The 17,543-nt window shown below is 43.6% G+C and overlaps 1 protein-coding gene across 1 annotated transcript in view; it reads left to right on the forward strand.

Moving 5' to 3' along the window:
• The first annotated feature begins 6,801 nt into the window (after positions 1–6,801).
• Positions 6,802–17,543, forward strand: part of BICDL1 (BICD family like cargo adaptor 1) — a 70,835-nt gene continuing 60,093 nt past the window's right edge. The window contains exon 1 of the mRNA XM_054996912.1: positions 6,802–7,215. Within this exon, the coding sequence (XP_054852887.1) occupies positions 6,802–7,215 (414 nt within the window). The remainder of the gene's footprint in view (positions 7,216–17,543) is intronic.

Here is a 17,543-nt window from a genome sequence, read left to right on the forward strand (position 1 = left end):
AGCTATTTTTGCAACATTGGAAGTATATTCCTGTGTTGTATTATTATTTTTTATCATTGGTTTTATTTTTGCAAGCAACTCTAAAAATTGACCAAATTGTTTTTCGGAATTGCCCTTCAACTTAAAAAGCATCATTGGGTGCATCTCAGCTCAGGTGCACCTGTAGGACAATTACTGCAATGTGAACACCCAAGGCTGCAATCCTATACACACTTACCTGATGTTTGTCCTACTGAATGTAGTGGGACTTACTTCTGGGTAGACATGCACAGGATTGCACTCTAAGACATGACCTGACATTTCATACACTGAAGCTACAGCTGTCTTAGAAAGACTGGCTGTTGTAGGGTACACGAATAAAGCAGGTGGAAAAAAGCCTTTAGTAGCAGAGAATCATTTGTAGGCTGGGGGGGATCCAAGCAGTGATCTTTGCTATAAGAACTGTGGTGTTGCAAACACATTCTTACAATTGCCTATGAAATATTGGACATCCCAGCTATTCATGGGTGAAACATGGCAGCTGAGCCTACTTCTTATTCTGCAGCATCAAATGTTCTTGTAGAGGGTTGGTTATAGGGGACTGCTCTTCGCTAAAATGGAGAGAGAAAAGCTTAAGGAAACTAACACACATTTGAATCCTCTGTATTATGATCTGGGGAATGAACTATGTGTATTTATAATGTTTTCTCAGTTACAAGATAGGCATCAGGAGTATGAATCTGGCTAGGAAGCTACATATCAGTAATAACTACATTTACAGTGACTACAGCTCAGTTAGAACTAAAGCTGGAAATCTGAAATTGTAAGAGGGGGAAATTTTGCTCCAGGACTGACTGTACATCTCTTGGTTTCTGGCTCCTGTCCTGTTGATTGTTTTTGATGGTTCACAGCTGAATGTTTAAAGAGACTCAAACATTAATGACAAATGATTTGCAGTCGCTCATTCATATATGCAAGCTATTGTTTGATGCTATTGTACAGCTGCAATGTTCAAACAGTTAACCAAACACTTGATCAAAAGCCTTCCAAAGAATTAGAAATTCCTTCCCGATTAATTGGCCACCACTTAAAAGGAGCTGTACTCCTCCTCTCTTTTCTCCCCCTCCTTCTAAATTAGTTTCTGCTATTTTCCCCTCCTCTCTTAAGTAACAGGAGGCTCAGAGGAAGAGGAACAGAAGTTTAGATGTCTCTCATATTCTGGTTCTGATGTTATGTCAGGAAGGAGCTGGGGGCAGGGGAGCCCATTAGTTTTCACCATCACCAAGATATCCCTGCTGCATTTTGTCCCCTGGTATATATGGCTGGCTATTGTGGGAAATGATGTTAAATTAGATGGTCCTTTGGATTGATCCAGTAGGGTCTTCTCATTTTCAAGGTTGCAGTTCTGCAGATTTCTTTGTGTAGCTGGATCCTAAAGCCCACTCGGTTTCTTCAGATGTTGTTTTATTGTAAATGTAATTGGTTAATTAAAGGGCTAAATCTTATATATCCAATGAATTTTCTTTAGCCAGGTATTAGCCCTAACATGTTTCTATAAACAGGCTCTGTAAACTAGGATGGTAGGAGCAGAAGATGGCTTTGTGAATTGAAACATTTGCTTTTTCTGTGTCTCTTGTGGTGCCATGTCCAAAGTCTGTTTCTTTTATTGGGGAAAGAAATTATAGGTCTAAATAAATAAATAAATCCAGAATGTGGTCAGAATACCAGAAGCTAGTTTAGTGAACTTCTTACAGTATACGAATACTTTCCCCAACTAAATTGTATTAATTAACAAATGTGACTCTGTAAAGTATTTTGATCTGCTTATATGCATGCTACAGTAAATGGAAGGGTCACTCGACACAAGCACACAATCAATAATTAAATTAAAAGGACAATGACAGATTTTCTCTACTAGAGATTAATGTATGACCTTGCAGTAAGCAAAACATTAATAACCGCAGAGTGTCTATGTGCAGGAGGATGTGGGAAGCTTGATGTGCTGACATGACTGGGACAGAGACCAGAACATTGTTCTGAGTTTGCAAGCCAATACAGTTGAATGGCGCCAAGGAGAAGTCATATATTTGCAACATATATGCAAAATGGCCATGAATGCAGCATTGACATTCATCGTTATCCCTTCCAGTACCTTCGGTCTTCTGAGCTTGGGGGAGGGAAGGCTTTGTTTGGGATGGATTAAATTCTCTATATAATCCCTTTGTGTGCTACATGCTGGAAACAGGCATTAGAGATTAACACTAGCAGCACAGTGGATTTTGTTAATCAGGCCACAAGAATTATGACAAGCTCCACCAGCAGAAGGCGAAATCTTTCTGGATGTTCATTCTATGCTTCAGAGAAAGAAAAGCAACGGGTAATAATAATATGATGCATGAAAGAACTCATTCCAGAGTAAAGCAAACTGTCTGTGGATGATTCAAAGTCTATAGAACTGGAAAATCAAAGCAGGGATGGTGTAGAATCCTTCTGTTCTAAAAGCTGGGGCTGTGCATGATTGCGATTATTTTAGACCCGACTACTGTATGTTTCAATTTGCATAAGACTGCCTTTGAAAGTGTTGAGAAGCCTAATCTGCTAAGATCCTGTTGAGGCTATCTGGAAGAAATAACATGCAATTTACCCTGAGGAACTGGACTGGTTAGTGGTTTGTTTTCTGGCCCAATTCAAAGTTTTGGTCTTGACCTTAAATGGTTAGCTTCTGGATATCTAAAGAAACACCTCTTCCCATAACAACAACAACATTCGATTTATATACTGGCTTCAGGTTACTAAATGCCCACTCAGAGTGGTTTACAAAGTATGTCATTATTATCCCCACAACAAAACACCCTGTGAGGTGGGTGGGCCTGAGAGAGCTCCTAGAAACTGTGATGGACCCAAGGTCACCCAGCTGGCTTCAAGTGGAGGAGTGGGGAATCAAACCCAGCTCTCTAGATTAGAGTCCTGCACTCTTAACCACTACACTGTAGGCTCTCTTCATGTTCTGAGATCTTTGTTATTTCCTCATTCATACAAATACATATGAGGGCTGCTATATGTTGGTTTTCTTTGTGATGGCAGATTATCTCTGGAAATTTCTATCCCAGACAAGTCCACCATGCTTTCTTCTGAAGAGTAAGACATGTTTGTTTAAAACAACCTCTTGGATTACTGGATAGGTGTTGTGGCTCCTTTATTGATAGTTATTATGCCATTAAAGGTATTTAACTTTGACTTTGACTATTGATAGTTTAATGAGTCTGGTTGCTGCTTGTTGTTGACATTTATTTTATTGAACTTATATGACTTAAGTGCTGCATTTTAATTGTGAGCCCTTTAGGAGCCTTGTTAGGCTAAGAATGTGGATACAATTTGGCCTCCTCCTGGACTGGTCCTCAGGACATTAAAGACTTCTTTTTGTACCAGAAAGGCCAGCTTCCAAGCAACTGCCATTCTACCTGCTGAGCTCTCAGGATTTAAAGACCTCTAATCCTGGGAGGAGAGGCTAATATGGTTGCTTGGGAAGGGGAGATATAAGTTTGTTCTTGTACTGTGAGTTGCTTTAAGCAATGAGAAGAAGAGGTATAGAAATACAGTAAATAAATAATGTAACCATTTACAAATGATAAGCCTATGCATTTAGGCAAGCATGCCAAAAGCACACACATCCTATTTCTACAAAGCAACCATTTGCCTTTAAAAAGGGGTTGCCTTGTGTGGGTAACACCATAGTTATTATGAAGCATATAAAACAAAGAAACTGATCACAACACATGCTCTAAATTGCATACATTTCCTGAATTCAGCCTACTTTATTTTGAATGTAGATAAAGGGGTCTTTAAATAGGCCTTGTCTTTACTGAAATGAAAAGTGATACACCACTGACTATAGATATGGATCTCTCTTAAAAAGCATGTCATTGGATGTTAAATCTATACATACTTTCAATGGCCATGGGTTATTTAAATTATAATTTGCTACCTAAAGTTTCTTTACTTTTGAATGTATTACTTCCACTTAAATCTGAGCTCTTCATTCTCACAGTAGGGAGGATGGTTTGAGAGAGTGACTTGTCCATCCAATGAGTTTTGTAGGATATTAATCAAAAAGAGTCCAGTAGCACCTTTAAGACTAACCAATTTTATTTTATTGTAGCATAAGCTTTCGAGAATCAAGTTCTCTTCATCAGATGCCTGATCCGAACTGGTCAAATACAGAAGAGGAGGGGAGGGGAAAGAACAGGACATATATCACAAGAAGACAGAATGCAATTAGTGTGAAGGCAATCAAAACATTCCTTTGCTTGTAAATGTAAACATCTCCTTTTGGTGTGGAGTCAGTTTGCCGCAGTGAAGGTATACAATTCCTATGTAGTATAAGCCCTCGATAACCACAGCTCTCCCTGCCAGCTGCATCTGACAAAGAGAACTGCGGTCCCCGAAAGCCCACAGGCACTCAGGCTGAGATAATTGACAAACAAAGCCCACACCAGGCGTCTCTGGGCTCCCCCAGACCACGCCTCTGTAAAGGAAATCTGTTACCTGTGATAATGTGATAACCATTCATAGTCTCTATTCAGTCCCAGCTTGACAGAGTCTTAAACGACTTCTCACTTACAATCATGAATCGGCCAGCAGGGCCACCAGCACAGGTACCAGGCCCTGCAACAGACCCAGATGCCAGCTCTGCCCCTATATCTACCCAGGGAATACAATTACAGGACCCAATGGCATCAACTACACTGTCTCTGGCTCTTACAGCTGCTCATCCTCCAATCTGATATATGCCCTCATGTGCCAACAATGTCCTTCTGCTCTGTACATTGGACAAACCAGCCAACCTCTACGCAAAAGAATAAATGGACACAAATCTGACATTAGAAATGGAAACGTCCAAAAACCAGTGGGAGAGCACTTCAATCTACCAGGACATTCCACCAAAGACTTAAAAGTCGCTGTGGTTCAACAGAAACCCTTCAAAAACAAAATCCAACGGGAGGCTGCTGAATTGGAATTCATATGCAAATTTGACTCTGTCAAGCTGGGACTGAATAGAGACTATGAATGGTTATCACATTATCACAGGTAACAGATTTCCTTTACAGAGGCGTGGTCTGGGGGAGCCCAGAGACGCCTGGTGTGGGCTTTGTTTGTCAATTATCTCAGCCTGAGTGCCTGTGGGCTTTCGGGGACCGCAGTTCTCTTTGTCAGATGCAGCTGGCAGGGAGAGCTGTGGTTATCGAGGGCTTATACTACATAGGAATTGTATACCTTCACTGCGGCAAACTGACTCCACACCAAAAGGAGATGTTTACATTTACAAGCAAAGGAATGTTTTGATTGCCTTCACACTAATTGCATTCTGTCTTCTTGTGATATATGTCCTGTTCTTTCCCCTCCCCTCCTCTTCTGTATTTGACCAGTTCGGATCAGGCATCTGATGAAGAGAACTTGATTCTCGAAAGCTTATGCTACAATAAAATAAAATTGGTTAGTCTTAAAGGTGCTACTGGACTCTTTTTGATTTTGCTACTACAGACTAACACGGCTAACTCCTCTGGATCTAGGATATTAATGTATGTGTGAACCAGTCTGCCGGGTCTGAACTGAATTCTGTACTGTAACAACTACAAAGAAGATGGATGTAGAGAAGTGATGACATGCATGCCTCAATCCTATGCATGTTTACTCAGAAGAAAATCACCACTGGTTTTGTTTACTCTGCAATAAACATGACTAGGTTTGCAGTTACTTAGCCTGATCCCTGTGCATACTTACTTAGAAGTACGTTCCATTAAATTTAAAGAAATTTGCTCTCAGTTTGGATTGATTAATATGAAGAACAATTTTTTAAAAAGTCTATGAAAGCATAGCTCATATACACGAATGATGCTATGTTAATTCATTGGCTGATCTGACTACTGGTTTATAATGCTGCTGTACTTAGTGTTTGTACGATTATACAGAAGCCGCTTTGAACACTTACATGGAAAGGCAGGATTTCAATATATGAACGGATGAATAAACAAAACTAATTCATACAATGCCATTCATGTCCGCGCGGCTTTCTACAGTTTCAGCCCCCCACCCCCACCCCAACAGAATCCAACAGTTCATTGATTCATTCATTGAGTGTTGCGTTAGGAAGCTCCTGAATACCGATCGATGTGTGAGCGACTCCGAGGAGAGACTCGGAAGGACAGCAGTGAATTTGGGTCCGGGGGCGGCAAGAGCGCCAGTCGGTGCAGGCGGGGGCGCGCGCCACAGCCCAGGGGGCGAGACGGGAATGTTCTGGTGGGGCCCGCCCGGGCGCGGAGGGGGTTAACGGGGGCAGCACCTGTAGGCCGGGCCGTGGAGCTACCGGGCTGAGCGAATCAGCGCAGGCGGCCAAACAGGTGTTCGCTGCCGTCAGAGGCTCTGGGCGGGGCCGGGCCGGCGGGGCTGCTGTTTGCAGCCGGCAGCGGCTTGGGCGAGCTTCCCGCGGCCGCGCGATGTTTTGCAAGCGCCTCGGCGGAGATGGGGCTCGGGGCGCAGCGCTGCAAAGCGGGGCCGGCGGCAGCCGCGACACCGACCGCCGCAGCTTCACCCTCCCCAGCCGAGGAGCGTCCCGCTCGCCTTGAGGGCGCCCGGCTCCGGCTCCGGCGGCGGCAGCAGCGGGGCGGCTAGACAGAGTAGGCGGCGGCCCCCGCACGCACTCCCGGGGCGCCTCGGCTCGGCGCGCTTCGGCTCCGGAGGAAGAGGAGACGCGCGGCTGCCCGCTGCGGGCTCCGGGCTCCCTGCTCCGCCGGCTTGTAGCCTGGAGTGGCCCGGGGCCCGGCCATGTCCGCCTTCTGCCTGGGCCTGGCAGGCCCCGGTTCAGCACCGCCGGAGCTGGACAGCGCCTGCCGCATGGAGCTGCCCGGCGCGGCCCCGACGGCAGCAGCCAAGGACAACCGGCGCCCGGCTCCGCCGGCAGCCCCCGCCGCTTCCTCCCCGGCCCCGGTGGGCGGCTCGGGAGACCTGGAGCTGGCGCTGGAGGAGGAGCTGGCGCTGCTGGCCGCTGCTGGGGAGGCGGCGGCGGAGCCCGAGCCGCAGGGCCCGGCGGCGCCCGAGCCGGAGTTGCTCTCCTTGATGAGGCAGAAGGAGAAGGACCTGGTGCTCGCCGCTCGGCTCGGGAAAGCGCTGCTGGAGCGCAACCAGGACATGAGTCGCCAGTACGAGAGGATGCACAAGGAGCTGACCGACAAGCTGGAGGTGAGCGCCCGGGGAGGGGGACGCCAAAGCGGCATCCGCTGGGCCGGAGCCGGAAGAAGAGTGGCCTGTGTGTGACTCAGGGCTGCTTGGGCCCACAAGCCCTCCCTTCTGATGCCGGCAAATGCGCCAGCAAGGGTTTGTGCGGGGCCTACATCATGCCAGTGACTCTGGGCATGTGCAGAAGGCTTGTGGTCACCTCTGCATCCTTCCTTTTGCTCTGTCCCTGTGCCTGAGATTGCCAGACGTTTTATGGGTCAGCTTAGGGCTACAACGTCAGAGGTTTATGATGACTTCCAGGTGGAGTTGAGCCCTGGGTTTTCCCATTTCAAAAATTCTGCAGAGGGCACAGCCCAGTGCATGTGCTCAGAATTGCTGCATTCTGGACCTTGTTTGTTGGGCTGACCTTTGGGTCAGGAAACAGATTGTGGGACTCACGGCCTGGTGAACCTCACAGAACCAGGGCAAAAGGGCAGGGGAAGGGCTCAACTTCCGAGTAATTTAGATTTGCCACAAGAAAACGTGGCCTGGGTGCCTAAAAGCGTGGGGCTGGGTGTGCTTCTAGATCCTGAGGGAGAAGTGAAGGGGACGCCTGGCCTTTGCTTGCCAGACGTCCCCTACCTACTTGCTGTTCTCATCATTATGCTTGTTCTAGGTACTGTATAAAACACAGGAGTTGTACGCACCACTCCCAGTGGGTTCCACAGAAAAAGGGGGCAAGATTGGAGGCGGGGAGAGATCAGAATCTGGTACATGAATAGTGCAGGTTGGGTATGGAAGAGTAAAGAGAAATAGATAAAGCCGGGTCTTTTTGGTTCACCATCTGATGCTGTATCAAGGTATTAACCACAGAGATAGAGTTAAGTAATGCGCAGTCCAGAGCTTCTGGCTCTCAGATGAAAGCTTCCATTTGTGGATCAGGAATGCAATAGGGATAGAGGGAACCAATTGGCCTATCTCTGTAGTATGTGGACCTGTTTTTTTCCAGTGTTTAGTAACTCTGGAAATGACTACATTCAAATTGTCACTTGTCTACGGTGCTGGAATCCCATTGATATGTGACACTTACCCAGTTAAAAGTAGGCAGTGAACTTATCTCCCCCTTCCCCATTCACACATGTTATAAATGGGAGGATGACTGTAAGAGATTATTTGTTTATTTATTTAAAACATTTATGTGCTGCCTTTCCACCCAAAGAGGTCCTCAAGGCAGTGAACATCAAGGCATTAAAAACATCTAAACTAACATAAAAATGTATATATGTATATACATATAATGTATATACATTGATATAAAAACCAAACACAGCCAGGGAGGAGAACCAATAACTGTTTACTGGGGTATGTCAAACGAAAGAGAAAAGTTCTCATCCGCTGGCAGAAGATGACGACAGAGGGAGACAGACGAATTCTGTTGAGGAGGGAGTTCCACAGTTTGGACACCATGACCAAGCAGGCCCTTATTTGGGTTGCCACCCATCTAGCCTCAGATGGCAGAGTGCCCTGAATCAGGGCCTCCAAAGATTGCAGGAATAGACATGTAGGTCCATATGGGAGACAGCAGAACTTGAGGTATGCTAGCCCCAAGCTGTACAGGGCTTTAAAGACTAATATCAGCACCTTGAAAAGTGATAGGCTCACAGTCCCTCACAAGTCTATCTCTTGGTGCTGGGATTTGAACTCTGGTCCGAAGACGACACTCTCGCCAAAGGCCTTACCTTGTTCCATAGTATATTGAAGCCTCCATTCCTAAGTGAGAGTCCCAGGATCTCAGTAGGGTATGTATAATGCAATATTCCTGGTCCTTCCCTTCCCAGCTCTGTAGACATCTGGATTGAACTAAGAGTCAGAACTAAGAACCTGCACATCTTCCAGTTAGTGCATTGTGAATGGTAGTATTGCATGGACATCTCATTTACGTTGACTGCATTGAAGAGTAACAGAGTAAACTCGTCAATTCAGCATTCCCTTCTTGGAATCCTAAAAAAAAATCCCCACAGCATCTTCATTTAGAATCTTAAACTTGCTAAGATTCTCTATGAATTGGATTCCTCTTATTGACCTAGTTGCTCCTGGGATTAGTAAGCAACACTGTATGCACAAAAAAGTTTATGACATTATATTTAGGGATGCTGGAACAAGTGGCCTAAAGTTGCTTATTAAATCTCTGTTGTGAGCTTCCTGTGCTGAAGCAACTGTTTATATGGTACTGTCAGGGTGACCTTGCATCAGTCACTTTCTCTCTTATAGGGCCATTGTGGGGGGCAAAATGGAGGAGAGAGAAACTGCATGGGCTGCCCTGAGCTTTTTGGAGAAAGTTCGGAATAAAATGTGATAACATAATACTATCAACGTACACAGTGCCTTAGAAAGTAATATACACAGAGGTCCCTGCCCCAAGAAGTTTACAATCTGAATTTGGGCAGCGGGAAGGGAAATGGAAGCTGAATACAAGCAGTTGCAGACTGCAGTTAATGTTTTGGTTGGGATGAAAACTATGGAATTAAGGAAACAGCTTCATGGAAAAGGTAGGCTTTGAGTTCCATGGCTAAAATCCATGAACGATTTAGCCTTAAAAAGCCCACAGTGATATTTCCAATATGGATTAAGACCGTGACACTGAGGATAGGGGAATTAACTCTTCATCACCCCCTGTGCTATTTCTCCCAAATGTATATTAGCGGGGAAAGACAGATAATATGGTCCTGTCTTTTTCCTCCCATTGTGCCTGTCTTTTTTTCTCCTGTCGTATGTTCAAGCATCTGGGGTGAGAGACAGTTTCAGTCAGGGAAATGGCATGAGAGAAGGGAAGAATCACTCTTTCCCCACCTCAGCTCTGCAACCTTGATCCATATTATGGTCTCCCTTAGCTGCTACTTAGAACCAGGGCTTTTTTTCAGCAGGAGCGCAGTGGAACGGAGTTCCGGAACCTCTTGAAAATGGTCACATGGCTGGTGGCCCCGCCCCCTGATCTCCAGACAGAGGGGAGTTTAGATTGTCCTCCACGCCACTCCAGCTGCACGGAGGGTGATTTAAACTCCCCTCTGTCTGGAGATCAGGGGGCGGGGCCACTAGCTATGTGACCGTTTTCTCTGAGGGCGACCCACTGAGTTCCACCACCTCTTTTCCCAGAAAAAAAGCCCTGCTTAGGACCAAATAACATGTCTGGAATTCAGACTGTAGAACTCCAGCACCAGGTGGTGTTTGGCTCTCTTATGATATCTACTGATGGTCTATAGTTTATCAAAGAGTAGAAAATGGTTTGAGAGAAGCATCCTTTCCTACGACGTGCATGCATGTTTACTTTGCTCCAGTCTTGCCAGTTAGTCAAACAGGTTTTTGAAACATTACATTTGGCAGTAACATTCAGGGGTATTTTTCAGATAAACCATACTATTTATTGTAAAAACATAATATAATATTTTTAAATGAGGTATTCTTGTTTTTATGTTCTATTGAACCTATATGGCTGAACCTCTGCAAGAACTTGCAAAATCTGTTCTAGAAATTAAAGAAGGCGGGATACATACTGTAGGCAATAACCCTCTTTCAAACTCCCTTAAGCTGTTGGAGGAAAATAAACAACTGACTGTTTCCAGCCTATATTTCCTGTAATGGAAGTTCAGAATATCCTTTTATTCTTGCAAATTCCATCTATTAGTCCTAGCGTGATGTATGATTTCCCCTCTTTCTATAGAAAATGACCTTAATTCTTCCCTGACTGGAAATGACTGCAGTAAATCCCCTAGACAGGCTTTCCCTGACCTCCAGTCTGAGTGCTGTAGGGATCAGGATAAAACCTCTGTGTGTTCAAGAGTGACAGTGCATTCTATAAATTGCTTCCACTCTGACCTGCTTGCTATAAATTTAGCATAGACCTTTGCATAGTGGCAATTGAGGTTGTCTTCTCTGTTAATTTTACGGTCATTAAAGTTTTTGTAATCTGCATGAGAGTTCAGAAAATTGTAGACTGTAATGATCTGCAGCTCCTCATTAACGTTTTTAGGTGATAATATGTGGTCATTGACTTCCCTGTTTCCTGTCACTGCCCTTTAAAAATGATATTGTAACACTCTAGCTAAGGGACCAAGCTGAGGAAATCCCTGGTTCAAATCTCACCTCTGCTATGAATCTTAGTCAAGCCAGTATCTCTCAACCTTGACTCATCTGCAATATGGGGATAACAAAACTGTCATATTTTGCAGGGTATGGATTATTGAGGAAAAAATATGCGGAACACTCAAAGCTGTATTTAAATAATGTGTGTGTGTTTTATTAAAAACAAATCTCTATCCTTGTACCTTCCTTTCTGTTGGTTCTTGCAGGTGAAATGCAAGGTTAACGTTACTAGCAATGCAAATAGTTTTAGGTGCATAGCCATGTTGGTCTGCAGTAGAACAGCAGGATTTTAGTCCAGCAGCACCTTAGAGACCAAACAAGATTTTCAGGGTATGAGTTTTGGAGAGTAAGAGCTCCTTTCTGAAGAAGGGTGCTCTGACTCTTGAAAGCTTATGCCCTGAGAATTTTGTTGGTCCTTAAGGTGCCATTGGATGCAAATCCTTTTGTAGTAATGCCAATTCATTCATTTTTATACATATCTTAATTAGAGATGCCAAGTCTCCTGCTTTTTCCTTGAGTTTTGAGGCTCATTCATTGAGGACAGCCAGCTATCCATATACTTCATGACTTGGTTTAAACTTCTGTGCATATCAGCTGGTGGCAACTACTGCACATATGAACTGGACAGGGGGCAATAATTCATTACTAATGGCTCAGGGTCTGTTGATGGGAGCTCTGACTCTTGAAAGCTTATATTTATTGGTTTTCTCATATAGGAGTAGGGGGGACAGGGGGTGAAATAGGATGGGAATATCCAATATATATCATAGAGTCTGCTTGCGTTAGAATTCTACTTATCTATATCTTTTCATCATAACAAACATTTACTGTGATTATTAGTAATACATTACAATACTGTCTTCATATAGTTACTGCATTCAAGTCGCTATATTTGTTTTTTATCCAGTCATAAAATGGTGTCCATGGAGCCGCAAAATCTTCTTCTAATTGTCCTTTCATTAGTGAGGTTAATTTGTCTATTTCTGCATTTTCCATTATCTTCGCTATCAATTCTTCTTCGCGGGGTATCATTGCTCTTTTCCAGTAGGATGCTAATAGAGTTCTTGCTGCTGTTACTCCATTAATATTTCTGGTCTTTTCCAAATTATACTCTGAAAATCTTGTTGGTCTCTAAGGTGCCACTGAACTCAAATCCCACTGTTCTACTGCCATTGGTATCACTGTTCCTTGTGACAACCCATGGCATCAATGACCATGACCCATGAGTTCCAGGGGACTGGGGACCTCATAACCATCATCTCAACAAGTGTACAAAAATGGCAGAATACAAAAGACAGGTCCTCATCCTGCAGTGCTTACAGTCTAGCTCTGACCCGGTGTTGTAGAAAGATGTATGTGGCTGATGTAAGGTGAGAATGGGTAGCAAGGGATGTTTATAAACAAGTGAAATTACATGTATTTAAACTTTGTTTCAGTTATGCATACCTAGGATTTCCCTTTTATAAAGGGCCTTTTTGTTTACAGAGGATGGTGAGGCATTGCCTTTCTCTTTCATGCCTGTGCCTTTTTCATGTCACCATATTTTATTCCTTCTTGAACCATTTGGTAGGTTTTCAGTGGGTGGGAGGCACTTCAGCAACTGCTGGATGGCATCTACAGACGTTCCTAGGAACTCGCTGGAAAGTAGGGTTGCCAGCCTCCAGGTGGTGGCTGGAGATCTCCTGGAATTACAAATGATCTCCAGGTGACAGAGATAAGTTCCCCTGGAGAAAATGGCTGCTTTGGAGGGTGGACTCTATGACATTATACCATTCTGAGGCCCCTCTCCTTCCCAAACCTTGCTCTCTCCAGGCTGCACCTCCCAAATATCCAGGAATTTCCCAACCTGGACTTGGCAACCCTACTGGAAAGGCTTCTGGGAGTCTCTGGTTAGTCACACCATGTTTTTTCTCTTACCTGGCAACTGGCTTCCTGAAGCTAAAACATAGGCTCAAGATAGGGTTGCCAGCCTCTAGGTAGTGGCAGGAGATCTCCCGGAATTACAACTGGTCTCCAGGTCACAGAGATCAGCTCACCTGGAGAAAATGGCTACTTTAGGGGGTGGACTCTATGGAATTATGCCATGCCAAGGTCCTTTCCCTCCCCAAACCCCACTTTCTCCAGGTTTCACCCCCTAGATCTCCAGGAATTTCCCAACTTGGAGCTGGCAACCCTAGCTCAAGTGCACTCTGTTGAATGTTTTGTAGTATTACTGCCCTGCTTGAGAATTTCAGGTCTTCTAAGATGATTTTACTGATTGTTTTTCCTTTACAGAATGCAGCCAACGAGGTTCTAATTTAAAGGGGAAGACTTTTAAAGAATTTAAAGATGATTCAGGTCCCCAGAATTGGGAAGGGAATTTTGTAACCTTTTCCCCACAGGTCATTTCCCCATTGAAAACTGCCACTCCCCAAGCTACACTCTGCTGACCCTGTTGGGTGTGATTGATTGGCCCTCCTGGCTTACCACACTAGGAAGTGCTGGAATCCAGCTTCTTTGCAAGAGCAGTTTAACTTGGCAGTTTAGTTTGGTTCATGCTTCAGTTCAAAGTCTTCATCAGGTTATACCTTTGCAATTATGCTAAAATTACCTTTTGATTTTATGCCCTCTGCGAGGCCTGCTTTTCCCTGATATTTAACTCTTGGGACACCTTACAGGTATATTAAACTTTTTCCAGTAGAGGGTAAAATAAAGTGGGGATGGAGGAGGGTATGCTAAAAAGTTTCAGTGAGCAAACAGCCCAAGGAAAGATTGGGGTTGTTGGCTCTCAGGGTCTGACCCAAAGATTCAGGAGTTTGTCTTTTCCACCACTCTTCCTTCTCAAATCACAATTCACAACTCCAGTTGTTGTATTCTGTTTCTTTTTTAAAAGATTGGCAAAATTATTGCAGGACTACATTCAGGGCTTTTTTTCAGCTGGAACGTAGGGGAATGGGGTTCCGGAACCTCTTGAAAATGGTCATATGGCTGATAGCCCCGCCCCCTGATTTCCAGACAGAAGGGAGTTGAGATTGGGGAGGGCAATCTAAACTCCCCTCTGTCTGGAGATTAGGGGGCGGGGCCACCAGCCATATGACCATTTTCTCCTAGGGCAACCCACTGAGTTCCACCACCTCTTTTCCCAGAAAAAAAGCCCTGACTACATTTAATGAGTAGCTCTACCTTAAGTCTCAGAGAGCAGTGCCTGCCTGTTCAGGTGGAAATAGTGGTGGGTCAGGGGGAAGGGCATGGCTGTTCCTGGTGTTTTAGGGGTGGCCTACAGCAGAGCCAAAAGCTTTCAAACTAAAAAGAAAATGGCTAGTCCCGTTGATCCTGGGCCCTACCTGGAGATGGTATTTTTTTGCCTAGGGAACTATTTCAGGAGAAAGCTAACATTTGAAACTTCAGGCCAAATCCTGAAACCCAGCTACCCCCAGCCTAGTACATATGTTCCATCTCTTCATTATGACAACATGCCCTGTATAGCTAAAAAGGAATATGGGAGAAATGTAAATTAAGGGTGATGTTGAAACGTATGGACTAATTTCTGTCTGTGCTTTAGAGATGAGCTCATACTAATTATAAGAGCATTGGTGAGAGATCTCAATAAAATTTCTCCTGGCAAAACATTCTAAGGAGCCTTGCAAAGCTGGGATACTTACTGATTTTTTTTAAAAGTAATTGTAAATAAAGGGGCCAGGACAGGCAGTGATGTAGAACAATTCTATTTTGCAGATAGTAAGACATTTCTTGTTGCTGTTCTCCCCTGGTATTGGAAGCTTAAATGTAGAGTGTCTGATACCGGTGAAAGTTTTACTTTGAAAATGTATGCCAGACACTCATACAGTACAGCTATTTTTAGTGGAGGTGCCTATGCTTTCTATCTGGAATGTCATTTAAAGAAGGCAGGTGGTCTATTGTTTCTCCATCCCTCCTGTATTTTAGATTACACATGATTATTCCTTAGGAGCACTTATATTCCTGGACAAAGTCACTGGTTCAAGCTACAGAATTAACTATTGTTGTTCCACTTGAAGTTGCTGAAGTAACTGCAGGAGGCTTTTTGAGTCCTATTATGTTTTAAAGAAGCCATGAATGCTGTTTAACAGCCAGCTGTTCCATCTGAGGCTCTTAATAGGGTAATAATGTGAATTAATGTTCAGGTGGCCTTTTTAAAAAAGGGAAAACAGCATTGCGAGCTTTTAGTTGATAGTGTGACAGTCTTATTTGTATGAAGTAAACAAACTGAAATGGGCCTCTCAATGAGTTATGCATGCTAAAAGAACAAAAGTATATATAACAAAATTGTGTGTAAAATATTTGAGCAGTTTATATCCAAAGCAGGCCTTGAAATCTTGCTGCCTTGGTCCCTCCTCCTAATGAAATATGGCATTCCAGTTTGTGGATATTAATTTACTGCCCTCGGTTATTTAAGAGTCCATCGTCCCACAAGGAATTATATCTTAATAAATTTAAAGCTTGTAGATCTATTGCAGGAAAAAAAGGCTTTTCATTTCCTATCCTGGAGGGAGAAATGTCACTTTAAAGATTTTACTAAGTTCACTTTTTCATTACTTTTGCCATAAAATCTGCCTTGGCTATAATGTAAAGTGAAGGCTTTCTTTCTTTCTTTTTTAAAATTATTTTATTATTAACTTGTAACATACAAACAACAAGTAAAGGCTTTCTACTCTTTTAAGCATACTCTTAGCCATCTCCTTGTGCTTTCTAAAGATTCCATTTTAGAAAAGAAATCCAGGACTGAAATATCTCCATTTACTTTTGTTTTATCCTCTGTAAAGTTAGTGAAATGAAATAAGAACGTGTATCTCACTGTCAATTTGAAAGAAGCAGGAAAATGGGAAGACCCCTGGATGGTGATCTAAATTTAAAAGCCACTTTAGTTAAAAGCCAATTACTTGCAGGAGGGAGAGAAAATTCTTGATTTCCTTTGATATTTAACATACAAGTATACAAAAAATGCTTGAGTGCCTGTGAAATAAAGTGGAAGTTGCTTCCCACCTCTTAACAGAAGCAGAGGTCAAGCATAATTATTCTGGACCTGGAACAAATGTATAATATTACATCCCATAAAAACCCTAAACTCTGCTAAAATGTACCCCTGCCCCCAGGCTTGGGGCCTGTTAGGGGAGGGAGCAGAGAATGAAACTATCCTACATATCAGTCCTAGCATGTTGTGTTAATTTTAAGCATGGGAATGTGAAGTCATTTTGACACCCCTTTCCTAAAGGAGTTACTGGCCATTTCCACACACGTTGAATAATGCACTTTCGTAATCCTTTAGAAGTGGATTTTTTGTTCCACACATGGAAAATCAGTTTCAAATGTTCACTAAAGAGCATTGAAAGTGGATTATCCAACGTGTGTGGAAGCAGCCCATGACAAGCTAATTCCTGAGGTAAACCCTCTTCTTCCCCTCATAGGGAAGGAACTGGGAGTAATTTGGGTTGCCAACAGGCCTGGGTGAATATACCTTGTCCTTTTAATAGAGACTTAATGTGTGGAAATGTATATCATGGCATGCAGATAAAGAACATTTCCTGCGATATAATATCCTATTAAGCCTCTATTAAAGGGACAGGGCATGTTTTTCTCCAGGCAGTTAGCAAATCTCAGGGGGCTGGATTTTAACAACTCTGAGGTAAATAGGCTAATGAACAGCGTCCCAAGATTCTTGTTTACCAGCCCTTCCCACATCTTCCTTTGGACACAATTTAAGAGGGAGAAGGCCTTTTTCATAACAGGAAAGCAGAGACAAAATTTAGAGTGATGATGGCCCTCCCTCCAATTTCTTTCCTGTCTCAGAACATAGAAGCTGGGATTTAGCAGACCTCCTTCCTAATCAACTCTCAGGTATGTCTGTAAGCTGAAGCCAGGCAGAAATTTGTTTTCTCTGAATTGTCATCTCCAAAGGGGTTACTAGAGCTTGACTCATGCCAAGGTACAGCCATCTGTTTTCCAGGCCTGGAAAACCTGAGATGTTCAGAATGAAAACAGATGCAAATATCCCTAATCAGGCACTAAGTCTGTTTCCCTCAGCACAACTATAGCAAATTCTAACACATCAGATAGGCAGAGGAAAAGCTGACAAATCAGGATACTGTGTGTACAGAATGACTGTGTTCACAGACCAATATAAGCAAAAAGGGCAGGTTCTGCCCCGAGGAGCTTACACACCATATCTTGACAGTGCAACAGGTAAAGAAGGAATT

This window comes from Eublepharis macularius, chromosome 13 (genome assembly GCF_028583425.1).
Source record: "Eublepharis macularius isolate TG4126 chromosome 13, MPM_Emac_v1.0, whole genome shotgun sequence".
In the NCBI taxonomy this organism is placed as follows: Eukaryota; Metazoa; Chordata; class Lepidosauria; order Squamata; family Eublepharidae; genus Eublepharis; species Eublepharis macularius.